The following is a 14,908-nucleotide window of genomic DNA, read 5'->3' on the forward strand; positions in this document are numbered from 1 at the left end:
CTGTCCCTACCACACGTTCTCTGTTTCACCATCAGCAAAAGCATGAATTTTTGAAAGGAGTTGTTTCAGTATATTTCATCATCTCATTCCAAAATTTTCCCCTTTTCTGAGTTCCCCCATCATTTTAACTTTTCCGAGTCAAATGACAGTCCTCCTGAGACTACGAAATTTATAGTTTTTGTTTGCCTTGTTAGTAAGTAAATGTTTATTTATTTATTTAAATCAGTGGGGAATGCCGTAGTAAGTTCTCCTTGACCAACCAATAAGATTGCCAACTTGTGCCCCTTTCCCCCAGTACAGAGGGATGGAGAAGAGGAGCTTAGCCTAAGTACAGACTCAGGGGTTTCAGCTCATCACTCAGCAGCTCTGCCCGTAGCTGCAGATGAGACGATGGTTCCTCCAAGGAAAATAAACATACAAGGACCCTTTAGAATTAACACCAGCTAAACCAGACAAATATCAAGTGCTTATGACTGCCAGGGCAGCTTCAAGTGAATGAAAAATGAGGAGCAACAACAAACATTTACTAAATAGTTATGCATGATTAAAGTTGAAGCAGTAAGCATGGCCCATCACAATTTGATGTTGAGTATACCAGCAAGAGAAAAAGTCTTGAAGATCTCTTTTAAAGCATTATCATGTAGCACTGCCTAACACAGCAGATGGAAGAGGTTCTTAGGTGGACAGTTACAGTGACTCTAGTGTATCCTATGCGTCTGCTAACACGTCTGTTTCACACTTTGTCAGTTTGACTTCATTGGTTTCAGTAACGACTTTTCTACCTTGGTATTTCCCCCATCCCCAAACTGGTGCTTGAGTGAGAAACATCATAGTGGGTTAGCAGGTAGTAGCTTTTGTATCATTAGAATGTGAATCTGTTATTCCCTTGTTTATGGATTTGAGCCTTATGTTGGGGGATTAGTTTTGAAGAAGCTAAAAAAGTAATTATTTTTATATATATAATATATATATATTATATAACATATAAGGTATATTTTTTCATATATATCTAACTAGCTTCAAGAAGATAAGTTACTATGGGTAGATTTCTCCTCCCTCTATAGTCAGAAGTCCAATTACCACAGATGTCACTGCCACAGTCAATCATACCTCAGTAGAGGATTGGTTTTGCTAAAGTTCATATTCACCTGGATGACACCCTGTTTATGGCTCGAATTCAGAAAAGTACATATGTACAACCTCAGTTCATTGTTTTCCTGAAAAATCACAATCTAGGCTCACTGAAGCATAAGGTACAAAAAGTGTGCACAGCATAACACAGTCTTAGACTTCATTAGGATGAGCAGTGTTAAATAAATATGTAAAGGGTGACTGTCATGGGGATGGAGCCAGGCTCTTCTCAGCGGCATCCAATGACAGGACAAGGGAAAATGGATATAAGCTGGAACATAGGAGGTTCCGCTTAAACATGAGGAAGAACTTCTTCCCAGTAAGGGTAACAGAACACTGGAACAGGCTGCCCAGAGAGGTTGTGGAGTCTCCTTCTCTGGAGATGTTCAAAACCCGCCCGGACGCGTTCTTGTGTGATCTGATCTAGGTGGTCCTGCTCCGGCAGGGGGATTGGACTAGATGATCCTTTGAGGTCCCTTCCAATCCCTAACATTCTGTGATACCACTACTTGTTTCTTATTGTATACATTTCTTTAGTTCAGGATTGTGATTATTAATGCTGTTTTGACAAGCACATTGATGCCAAAAATAAGCCAAAAGGACAAAAAACACGCAATGCATACTTTAAAGAGGTGCTTTTATATCATAAATATGCCTGCCTGTCTTACACATTGCCAGAATGTTTTAAAAATAAATAACCGTAAACATCAAGTGACCCAATATTCAATGTACCCATAGCTTTTCTCCATGTCACAACAGAAAGTCAGGTGATAAACACAGTTAAGATTCACGTCAACAGTTTCCTTTCTGCCTTGTATTAGTTTTTATACAATAACCTGAATCTCTTCACAGTTGCACGCCCTTTGCAGGGCAGACTAGAAAAACGACTACCTGTGGCTACTCAGCACTTCAGGTTATTCAGAAAACAAAACAGCTTATCATAAATAAAAGTACAGACCTGATAAAGCCACAGTTAGGCCTTAGATTATAATACATTGCTATAGTTATATTTTAAAGCAAGATTAAGGTCAAATATTTGGCTCATATTTCATCTGTAGAAAAGCTCTGCGTTCACATATTACTATTCAGCTGCTTCTCAGGATGAAGGCTGAAAGCATCAACATGATTTCTGTGCATCACCTTGAAGAGCACAGTAAGAAAAATGTGGTAAGGGGTCCAGTAAGTGTGAAACTGTAGCATTTTTCCAAACATACCTGCTAACTGGATGATGCCATGTCTTGCAACATCATAGTAAGGGTGATTGATATTTAACTCAGGATCCTCAAGCGGTGGAGACACAAATGTTTCCTGCTGTTCTGACTGTGTATCTTCTGCTTCATCTTTCTGCAGTTCTAAAGGAGCAAGCAAGAATGCTTAAGTGCTAATGAACAAAGAAAAACTTTTGCCTCTGATACATTATTGAAATGTTGAATTTTACCTGTTTGACAAAAACACAGGCCTTCATCATCGTTTGTTGCAGTTTCAGATTAGTTACTTGTTCTTTATCCTTTGCTATGTGTGGGAAAAGCAACCCTTTAATATCTCAAAGCTACCTTCACATCCTCCTTAAGGTTATTATCTGCTGTGATGCTCACAAAAATCTTGACAATGACTGGACAGCTGGCAAGCTGTGACCTTGCTATTCACGGCTGCTGGGGTTGTCTTGTCGTTTCCTACGCTCCCACAATCTGCTTGTCGTACCCATCTACAGTTTCTTGCCTTTTACTTCCAAGGTTGTCCAAATGGGAAAGTCGAAATTTCAGTATGCTAACATGTGCATTGACAGCTACTCCACATTAACACCCCAAGTCAACACTCTCTGAGAACAGACTCATTACTTTGCATAAACACAGCAGAGTGCAAACAAATCTCCATCTCGCCTCTCTCAAAATCCACTGCTTCCTTGAAATCCTTTAACCTTCTAAACTTGCAGTAGACAAGGCACCCAAATGTCCATCCAACATCTCCTCCAGCTAGAGGCCAAACAAAGGTGTAAAATTCTGCTCAAAAGCGCCCACTCCCCCCCCAAAAAAAAAAAAAAAAAATCAACGGGCATCCTTCCTCCAACTTTAGTAGATCCTGCACTAGATCCTAGAATTAAAATCTATTATGCACTGAAATGAGCAACACAAGGTCAATCAATCTTGTTCCAAGGATTTTCGGTTTTGTTTTGTGTTTGGTTTGCTTTTTTTTTTTTTTTTTCCCCAAACTGTTGTAAGGTTCAAAATGAGCTGATTGTAAGTACCTATCCAAATGAACACAGATTCTGGGATAATGACTGTCATTAATCTACACTATTTAAATGAATATTTTCTAGAAGCTAAGGGGAGTAACATTAAGTTGACACACTAACAAACGTCTTCGTGGCTTAAGAGAAGAAAAGGCACATGTAAAGAGAAAAATTAATGTTCTGATAAGGTGCACCATTCCCTGTACATCACCCATCTCTTTTTATCATGCAAGTTTTAATAAGGTAGAATTAACAATTTTATCTATAACTTTACTAGTGTCACTATAAAAAGTACTTAAAGAATATTTTGCCTTCTAATCATCTGCATATTTCATATGCCTTGACCACCACACAAGACACACTAGGGCAGAGAGAATATATTAAGTATTGATTTCAGTCAGATTTATGTGCCAGTAGCTAATAAATGTTAGAGAAAAACTCTCACTAAATATTTTGGAACGCTTTTCACTCAGTTTCTTGATATTTTTCTATCCTATAAACAGCCACATGAAAGCTTTATTGTCTCATTTTTATTTTTAACATGATTTGTACCAAAAACGCATTTCATGAGGATGAAAAATGCCACTAACGGCTGGGCTTCTCAAAGACAAAGGGGAGTGAGGAGTCCGGATCATGTGCACGGCGGCTGAAACGCACAGACTCCGTAGATGTGATACCAGAGACGTTTATTACAATTTACAACCAGCTTTTATAGATTATTTTTCCAGCCATGATGTGTCTACGTGCCCTTTGCTTAGTTATCATTGGTTACAACCAGTAGTGCACACGTCTGTTTTAGTTTTGCTATTGGCTACGCCTAAAAAAGCATTATTTCCTATCTGCTAAGATAAATGTCAGCTTCTCACACTCCCTTTTCCTTTTTATCAGCTTTCTTCCTCTTTATCGGTGTCTCCCAACTTTGTCAAGAACACAGGCGTAAATCATCAAGGTCAAACCCCAACTGTAACTGTGTGTATGATTCCACGCATGTGTACTACTTTTACATTTCTTTATGTCTGAATTCACATTAAAGCCTCCTCAGAAAATAAGTCAGCAGTCCTATAGGAAAAAAAAAAAATCTGCCTCTAGAAATACACCATGAGAGTCTTCTTCATACACACAAAATAGTTTAAATTCTTATTTTTATGTCAAAAACGTGTATTTTTCTACCCTTTAAAAGTGTTCATATATAAAAAGCTAAACTCATCTTACCTGGAAAAGTATTCTTTCACTTTAAAGAATGTTTTTGTCCCAAGAGCTAGGAAGAATACTACAAACCTAACGCAGTATATGACTTTCACAATTTTTCCTTTTATTTAAGTCATGTTAAAACTCAGAACAAGGAAAACACTATTTTGTTTAGCAGGGGCTTTTTTTTCATGTCTGAGCACTGTAACCACCTGAAGTTACAAAAAGTTGCAAAGGGGAGAGAGAAAAAGAAATAGAAAATGCTAGTCTGTGGGGGTATGAAGCTGAAGCTGTGAACTATTTACCATAATAAATAGTTAATTGGATGCATTTTAATTGGATAAGGAATTGGCTGGATGGTCGCACTCAAAGAGTTGTGGTCAACGGTTCAATGTCCACGTGGAGGCCAGGGACGAGTGGTGTTCCTCAGGGGTCAGTACTGGGACCAGTGCTATTTAACGTCTGTGTTGGAGACATGGACAGTGGGATTGAGTGCACCCTCAGCAAGTTTGCAGATGACACCAAGTTGTGTGGTGTTGTAGACATGCTGGAGGGAAGGGATGCCATCCAGAGGGACCTCAACAGGCTGGAGAAATGGGCCTGGGAGAACCTCATGAAGTTCAACAAGGCCAAGTGCAAGGTCCTGCACATGGGTTGGGGCAATCCCAAGCACAAGTACAGGCTGGGCGGAGAATGGATCAAGAGCAGCCCTGAGGAAAAAGACTTGGGAGTGCTGGTGGATGAGAAGCTCAACATGAGCCGGCAATGTGCACTGGCAGCCCAGAAAGCCACCCGTTTCCTGGGCTGCATCCAAAGAAGCATGGCCAGCAGGTCGAGGGAGGTGATTCTGCCCCTCTACTCTGCTCTCATGAGACCCCACCTGGAATACTGTCTGCAGCTCTGGAGTCCCCAACATAAGAAGGACATGGAGCTACTCGAACGAGTCCAGAGGAGGGCCATGAAGACGATCCGAGGGCTGGAGCACCTCTGCTATGAAGACAGGCTGAGAGAGTTGGGTTGTTCAGCCTGCAGAAGAGAAGGCTCCGGGGTGATCTTCTAGCAGCTTTCCAGTACCTAAAGGAGGCCTACAGGAAAGCTGGAGAGGGACTTTTTACAAGGACGTGTAGTGATAGGACAAGGGGCAATGGATTTAAACTGAAACAGAGGAGATTTTGATTAGATATAAGGAAGAAATTTTTTACATTGAGGGTGGTGAGGCACTGGAACAGGTTGCCGAGAGAAGTTGTGGATGCCCCATCCCTGGAAGTGTTCAAGGCCAGGTTGGATGAGGCTTTGGGCAACCTGGTGTAGTGGAGGATTTCTCTGTCCATGGCAGGGGGATTGGAACTAGATGACCTTTAAGGTCCCTTCCAACCCTAACCATTCTATGATTCTATAATCCACTGAAACTTAACAGGCTTTATTGAAAGTGAAATGTATATGCAAGTTAAACACAACAGAAACAGCCAGGATGTTAACTACAGACTTTGGTACAGAGAGGCAGAGTCTAACTCCTTCTGTAAAAAATTATTTTGTATTATGCATAAAAATAGTCCTGTTTCCAAAACGCAGGGGTAGGGATTTATAACAAAGTATAGATATCAAGCTATCTGGCTTTGAGATGTGCCAAAGAACTAGAGAAGTCAAGTAAATAGGCACACCCAATTGTACTGCACCTATTTGCAGGTACTAAAGAAATTCCAACAGTAATCATATATACTGAAAAGCTCCTTAACTCTAACCTATGAAGATAATTATATTATTTTTCTCTTTCTTCTTTATTATTTTTTTTTTTTAGCATGTGAACAAGAGGACTGGACCTCAGCAGATATTTTCTAATAAACACAAATAAAAGAAGATTCATTGCTCCAAACTGAGGGAGACCTCAGCTCCATTTTTCTCCTGCAAACGATAAGGGGAGTTTATTGCCCTGCTCCACGAGCTACAGCAGAGGATCATCTGTTACTACTCACACTGGTATCACTGTTTAACTCAGGCTGGGAGACAACATGAGGGGCCTGATCCAGAGCTTACCAAGGCTGAGAGGAAAATTGCTTTCAGTGGATTTCGAATCAGTCTCTAGGAGTAAAAAGGCCAGCCTGCTGCTGCTGAAAGTCGTGACATGCAAAAATCAGAGCTACGGAGAGGGACAGGGAAAGGGAGACTGAGGTGGTGGGGGAGCAGGGAAAAGCAAGCTCTGGAAGACTCTTGCTCTGGGGTTCAGCCTGGCATCCTCAAAAACTCAAGGAAAAAAAAAAACAAAGCGTGATGCTGATCTTTCAAAATGATGAGGCCTCTAATGCCATGGTCATATTGCTCAGCTCAACTAACATCTTTGGAGATAACATGCAATATAACAATCTCTATGCTCATTCAGTAGTTGTCTGTTTGGAGTAATGACTCCCATTTGTGCCACAATATGTGATGATGGTGATATTCCAATAGCCTAGAATTGCAGTAGGAACATCTACCAATAATTCATAAAAGCTGCATGTATTAAACTAACCTTCAACCCTAATGGCTTTAATAGGGTACACATCAGTACAGTGGCTGTAACTCATACTGGATTGCTCCAAGAAGTATTACAAAATGTTGGTGAAGCCTCTCACTTACTGAAGATGCTCTATTAAATCACCTCTAACTCTACACAGATGCCATTTGAAGTATAATAAAAAATATTTACCTATTTCAGCTAACTTCTCATAGTCAATCTCAGACATGTTTCCCCTTAGGAACAAGCCTATGCAGATCTTGCTAAGTGATTCTTGCAGGATGAAACGGTCCTTGGGTCAACCCTACAAAAATAAACAAAAGTAGCTATCATCACGATGTGGTGTATTTTACACGTTATACAGATTTAAAAAGAAAATGACCCCACCTCCAAATCCCACTGCCCGATTGCCACTGAGGAATCAGCTTATCTGCATTTGAGTACCATTTTCTTCCAACACAGAGTGCTATTGAAGTATTTTAAAACAGTAGTCCAAAAGAGAAAAGCTATGTATAATAAAAAGACTTTCAACTAACTGATTTGGTTTTATTGTGGGAGAGGGATGGGGTGGGAGGTGTCAAGTGTTCTTTCTAAAAATACTTACATATTACGCATTTTTAATGATAAACATCAGAAATGCAGACTAATTTTCTTCTGGAAACAACATACATCATCTTAACTTTTTCTTAATTTTATTTCTCTGATGAAGAATATACTCCATACCCTCATACCAAAGTCACTTATTCTATAGCAGTTTTATTAGAGGAAACATTTTATACCGTACATTTCACATGAAAGAGCTTCATGAAAATTTCAAGTGAGCATTAACATATAAAAACCTGAAAAAACTGCACTTCCTGTGCGTAATCACTGCTTTTTGTCAAAACACACTGCGGAGCGCTTTGTAAACAGAATACTAAGTAACACACCCAAAGTGAGCATCAGGAGTGAAGAATACAATTTAGAAGATCTGTTTCCCCAAACAGCTGCTCCAAGCAGCAATAAAAGTACTTCCCTTAAATTAAAACCCCAGACTCGGGTGTAGAGGTGAGAAAGAAATTGAGCTTTTCATACTCTCCTTTTAATTCAATTTAAAACCCCTGTTTTATACCAGTTTGGTTTCATCTATGCATGTTACATAAAAAGAAAACAGACACATTCATGGCTTGGTTGTTGAGAAAAGGCATATATACAAGCATGTTCTTCTCTTCCAAGAGGTTAGATATTGTATTGCTTCTTCAAAGCACTGAAACTGGGGAATTATTTTGGACCAAAGCCAAACCAGACCTGAGTGCCTGCCTTCTTGCTGCTGCCCGTCCTGCACATCCCAAAGCTTAAGTAGGTTAGGTAGGTTTATTCCAGACCCACAAGTCTGAAAGCTAGATACCATTCATTTTTTTAATTATTATTTTTTAACCAGAAAAGGGATATTTAAGTAGTTTTCTAGAAATAAAATGCACATCAGCAAAGCAAGTAAACACCTGCTTGATTATAAGCATATGTTTACTTATTTTGCTGAGGAGGGATTACTCATTGGAGTGCCCACAGTTACCATGTGTGAATGAGAGCCAGGCTCTAACTGGCAAACACAAGGTCTATCCTTTGGGTTTCAGTTTATAAAGGCAAAACAAATTTGCATCTGTTGTGATTTTAGGCTGATCCAGCAACTAAAACTCACACAGTCTCTCCTTCTCCAGTAAAGTGGAGAGGAGAAAAATATAATAAAGTGACTGAGGGTTGAGACAAGAACAGAGGGAGCACCCACCAATCATGGTCCCGGGCAAAACAGACTGGGTTTTCTTAAAAGCAAAACAATTTATTGATGATTATTAAAAGGACAAAAGGAAACAAAACCGGTTACGTGAGAGGATAAAAAGAAACAAAGCCAGATCTTAAAACCAACACCTCCCCCCCCACCCCCTTCCTTTTCCTCCCGGCTCTACCTCCTCCCCCCAGCAGCACAGGGGGCAGGGACTGGGGGAGTGCAGGTCAGTTCATTCCGTGCTGTTACTGCTGCTTCTTTCTTAAAGGAGGAGGAGTCCTTACACCCTTTTCCCCTGCTCCAGTGGATCCCCTACTCATGAGGAAAAAATCCACAAACTTCTCCAGTGTGAGTCCAGCCCACAGGATGCAATCCTTCCCCACAGATTGCTCCGGTGTGGGCTTTACCACAGTCTCGGATACTTAGGGAGCTGTAGTCACTCGCTCCGGCGTGGGTCGTCACGCAGACTCCAGATGCCTCTCTGCCTTGTCGTGCGTTCCAACACGACCATCCTCAGGCTCAGGCATCTTCTCCCCACGGGCTGCGAGTGGGTCTCTACTCCACCGAGGCCGTCCTGGCTGCAGGGGGGCCGCCTGCCATCTCACCACCAGCCGCAGGGGAAACTCGGCTCCGGCACACCTCCTCCCGCTCCATCCTCACTGACCTGGTGTTGATGCAGCCGTTTCTCTCAGATGTCAGTCCTCTCTGGGTGAACTCAGCCCAGTGGGCACCTTGGGAGTCGGGTGCCCCCGAGTTCCCCAGCCGGCTCCGCCGCCGCCATCCTCAGTGGGTGGCGCTGGCCCGACGCAGGCAGCTGCCCGGCCGGGAGCCAGGGAGCGGGGGCAGTGCCCTCCTCCCTTCTCTCCTCGCTCCTGGGCAAAACACCTTTTCCATTTCCTTTGTCCCAACTTAAATAGGGCAATTCACAGAGGCGCTGATTGGCTCAACCCCGAGGGGGATGGGAGTCCGATCTGGTGGCCAGAACCAAGCCTAACCCGGTTCCAAAACCAGGGAGGTCACAGGAAGCAAAGCCCCTCTCCTGCCACCAGAAGCCCCACCCCCTCCACATCAAACCATGACAGCATCCTAGTAGAGCACTGCAGCTCCCAGGCACTACAGTAAAACAAGTACCTGCTAACCATTGTAATATTTAAAAGAGCTTCTGATGGCTATTCAAAGTTTTCCCTGAATTTTCAAAACATTTCACAGATCTGATACTAACGTAATAGTAATTATCACCAAAGGCAACCAGTCATTTCCCTAACTTGCTGCACGGGAGATAAAATACAAACATGGTTCTACCACTTTGAAGATTTTCAAACGCTTTCCAACTATGTTATAACAATCTTATCTGTTTCTTGTTGCAAACAATTATCTCCATTTACAGGAAACTCTCAATTTAAAAGCACATACAGAAGGAAAAGTCTCATTAAGTTCCAAAAAGGAAATTAGGCAATTTCTCACTGAGCAAAAATTTTCTTAAAAAAATGAAAGCAATTCTTGGGCCAGATATATTTCAGTTCATGTTAATTTTACCACACTGTATTCAAAATGATAATTTCATTGTTGTTTTTAAATTATGATACAAAAAACCCCTTAATTAGTGGTTGAAATATTAATCACTATTCTGTTTATTATTATTCTGAGTAGTAATTAGACATTTCTAAAATTAACAACTAGCAACTAGCGCGATAACGCTTTTTTTTTTTTTTTGAACAACTAAATTGTGGCAGGTATTGTAGATGATTTAGTAATTGATGTAGTTTGCCCACAAGTACTTGGTGTATTATCTGATCATGTGTACCTGCGATGGTCAGGATGGTACATAAGTATCTACTTCAAATAAACAAAATTTTAAAATGTTGAGTTCAAGCAAAGAGTAGTTGCAATAAAAGGAAAGCTGACTTTTTCTATCTTATCTGAACAATTTCCTCCCAACTTTTTTCCTAAACAAAACCTTTACGTTTTGTAGGAATGTAATAATACTGAGAAGTTTTTCAAGGGGCTCTGACTACAGCTCACTCTTGTATTCACACCTCTCAGCCTCCAATTCTGCTGAGTATTTCAAGCAGGCCTTTCTGCTCTTCGCTGGAGCTGGAACTTGACCACAATAAGCTCTTTGCGACTTACTTTTCTGTTACATTTTTCAATTTAGTTTTCATAGTCTACCACCTGCGTTCAGCCAAACTTTCAAACAAAGCAAGCCAATGTTCAAGATATCTGATCTTCACAGACTTCATCCCAACTGAATATTTCTCAAAGCTATTGTAAAGAACTGGTGTTCTACTTTCCTTCTAAAGTACCTATTTACACCAGGCCTTTCCATCCTATTCAATTTTAACCGTAAATCATAAATAAAATCATAAGCCATAAAAACTAGGCTATATCTTTGACACTAGAATGCTTTTTGGATGATGTGAGTAATGAAAGTCTCAATGAATTGATGGAACAGGGAAAAAAGTCATCTCCTTAAGTCCCTGCTTGAAGAAAAAAACAACACTATACAATCCTTCTGCTGCATAGCATGGAATAAAAAAAAATAAATATCCTTCATATTAATTGCTAACACTATAGTTAGAAGTAATGGCTCAATCTAAAGAGAAGAGATTTAAATCTCTCCTAAAATCTGCCGAAAAACATCTGGCTTTTGAACAGCAAAGTTACTGTACAAGTGAGAGCCACTATGACAGCGTTAAAACATTTGCAAACATTTAACACACAGAGTTACTGGGAAGCTAGAAATTATTTAGATAGAATCAAAGAAGAGGGGAAATGGAGAAGAAACCATCTGCCTAGGCTTCAGCTTACGGCTCCCTTGGGGCAGCAATTAGAAAGTTTCCAGTTACAAGGCAAATTTACTGTAGCACCCTCGGAAATTGATTTCTCGTTGACCACAGCATTCTCTGTTCCTAGGAGATAACATAATCTCCTTAATAGCGTTCCATGCCACGTATCACTGTTTCTAGTAAACTGTCAGATTTAGTGCCTTCCCCCACCTCACTCCACTGAAAAGGCAGTAAAAAAAGCCCCCAAAAGAGCCAAACTACAAGCCTTTTACTAACAATAGAAATTTGGAAGTGTTTTACAGAATACCACAACCTATATCCCTCCACAGGCAAGGTCATTACTCACTGACGTCTTTAAAAGAGCATTACTTTAGTGAAAATTAAGGCAGTCACACACGCAGAACTGCTTGATAATGAACTCACATCTACGGATAGTCCAAACAAAGGCGAGGGATTCCTCCCAACATTTGTCAAGGCACAGACATCTTTGATGCCTATTCTTTCTGTTCACTCAGCTGTCAGATACGTTCTTCTTCAAATTGAAATAGTGTGGTTTCTCTTCTGTTTTGTTTTGTTTTTTTTTCTTCCCCTGATATTCTTGCCTTCCACCAGTATTCTTTGTTACTTTAAAAAGGTGTGACACAGCTCACCATGTAACATCAGTCTTCAATTTACATTTTGATAGGATGAGAATTATACGTACACCCCGTATTTGCTAAGGGGTATCATCTACAAAACCAGGTACAATGGTTTCAGAAGATTATTTTATTATTTATAATACTGCAGGAACTTTGCTATGGAATTTATAAACACAGAAACATATGAGCTGAGCACATAATGTGCTTGTGAAAAGTGTATTCAAAGAATCCTGCTTTCCTTCCCATAGGTTGTCTGCACTAAATATTTTTCCTCAGTGTATTTCCTAGACAACGTCTACCAAAACCAACGTCCACATTCTTCATTAGCACTTTGTTTCAAGTATTTTACATCATTGACTTTCATATTCTTTATCAACCTACCATTCTGCGTTGGCAATACGTTAGTGAAAATCAGCCAGATCACACATAGAAGTTGACACTAAAAGGACCGACTGCCCGGGAGAGCACACAGGGCTGTGGTTCTTTGGGCCTCCTTTATTTTAAGAACTGATTTGGGTCTAGTTTCAGCTAACGTCAAAATTCTGCCTTGCTCCTCAGTGAGTCTGATGGAACCTAGGCCGATTTTTGTGACAGAATAAATAATTTCAAGACGATTACTGTATTTCCACATAAGCGCATGTAGTAGCTTTTAAAAAGGAAACTGGTTCAGCAGCAGAGCAGTTGTACACACAAGCAAGTAATACAAGCAGTACAGCTGATGGCAACATTCCTTCACTGCTCACATCCTCTTCACAGACCAGTCTGTTCTTCCAACAAGCTCCCTGTCCCCGATACGTCGGCTGCCTGGACTTTGTGCATTGCCAGGATGCCAGCTGGTAACCAGGCTTTGCACGCAGCAAGAAGAGCTGCACAGCTCCACCTCCAGCACTGAACTGAAATACCCTTTTCAAAATGAAAATACTGTGAAGTCTGGACAAGTAAATATTCTATTGTTACTTCCACGTCAATATCGATTAGAAGTGTTATCGAACCCTGAAATTCAGGGAAATTTAAACAGCTCTAATTTCATTAAATTTTCCATTCGGGCTCTAATTCCAAATTAGTTCTACTACTTAAGTTCCATTGATTTTGGTGCAGTAAAGATAAACATACAGAAATTCATAGATTCATAGATTTCTAGGTTGGAAAAGACCTTAGAGATCATCGAGTCCAACCATCCCTAATCCCCATTAAACCATATCCCCAAGTAGATCATCCACCCTATTCTTAAACACATCCAGGGATGGGGACGCACATCCTATAAAATTCCTATATTATAAACTCCTATAACTGGCCATATTTCTCTGCAATGTCAAAACATTTTTAACCAAACTTTCTAGGAAATATTCCTTTCCAAAGGAAAAAAAAAAAAAAATCAGCAAATTGGGGAAAAAAAAAAAAGAATTTGAAGGATGATGATACAGCAATGGTAACTGATCATACAGGTTGGCAAATTAATATTTACAATTATGATATTATTATTTTGAAAAGTTCAATGCAAGTTTACAAAAGGTTGTCCAACTAGGCCTAGATATTTCCACCAACTTTAAAAGCATAATCACTATTCTTAATTGCATCTTTATAAATTGATTTCCATCCATATTACTTAACACACAAAAACATCCTTTAAAGCAAAATATTAGAAATATTCCTGAAACTGTTCAGCATTTACCTTGTGTATATATTTTAACATGGTTTGGGTTCTTACATGTTAAGTTGACATCTCTGTTCTTTCAGAATTAACAAAAAGAACAAAGAATTTGGAACGGTTAAAACTACCCATCTCCATACAAAATAATAAGAGTGCTGTAGCATCACTACTCTGTCCCAGAAAAAAATGCAAGAACATACCTGTTTTTAAGGCTAAGATGAAAAACGTTTTATCAAAATGGAAGAGTAAAAATAAAAACTAAATGCACAGGGTCTCAAAAAGAATTCAAACAAAGACTTCATCCTTTCTCTATCGCATTAGTTTGGGGGGATTTTGAGCTTCTTTTCATATAACGATCAGAAGGGGCACACACAAAGGTTAATTCCTGTGATGGATTGAGACACAGCCTTGAAAATCAGAAAGAAAGGTAGACAGTCTCCCTGTCATGAGTCTCTGTGCTCTATCATACCAAGTTACACACTGATCAAACAGCACTGATTTCTCAAAAAGCAATTTTCTACTAGGCTCATCCATTCAGTGCTTGGAAAATAGGAGAACAGTGTTTATTTGCTGATGATATATATTGTCCTAAACTGGGAAAGAATCCCAAGTTCACGCAGCAGTTTTTTCAGTATTTACTCCTGGATAAATATTAAGGCATTATTCTTTTATTATCCAACCCCCAAACACCTGAATTGCTTTGTTTCTTTGCAGTTTTGAAGCCACGCGGAACTGCCGCTTTGCTCCTCTGAGACTTGGGCCGCTGAGAGCACATCTGCATTGTAAACTCGAGCCACGAAAAAATAACTCTCCGTTATTTTTTACAACACCGTTATAACTCAGTGTAGCCCAGTGCCAGGCAGAAATCCCGGCTGACGTCTCAACTCGGCAGAGCAATTCCTATCCACAGCGTGCCACAGGTCTTTGGCACTTCTGTGGCCCTCACCCCCACAGTGCATGGCATCCCTACAGAACCTGCACCCCAAACCCTACTTCCTCACCCCCAGGCATGACTGCTCTTTGGTCTAGGG

The 14,908-nt window shown here is 40.2% G+C and overlaps 1 protein-coding gene across 1 annotated transcript in view; it reads right to left on the reverse strand.

Moving 5' to 3' along the window:
• Positions 1 to 7,269, reverse strand: part of ARHGAP8 (Rho GTPase activating protein 8) — a 61,338-nt gene extending 54,069 nt beyond the window's left edge. Inside the window, exons 1-2 of the mRNA XM_086610515.1 lie at positions 7,233 to 7,269; positions 2,346 to 2,483 (exon numbers count right to left, since the gene is read on the reverse strand). Coding sequence (XP_086466641.1) covers positions 2,346 to 2,483; positions 7,233 to 7,269 — 175 coding nt within the window. The remainder of the gene's footprint in view (positions 1 to 2,345; positions 2,484 to 7,232) is intronic.
• Positions 7,270 to 14,908: the final 7,639 nt, after the last annotated feature.

The sequence above is a fragment of the Tauraco erythrolophus genome, chromosome 4 (assembly GCF_009769465.1).
Source record: "Tauraco erythrolophus isolate bTauEry1 chromosome 4, bTauEry1.pri, whole genome shotgun sequence".
Lineage (NCBI taxonomy): Eukaryota > Metazoa > Chordata > Aves > Musophagiformes > Musophagidae > Tauraco > Tauraco erythrolophus.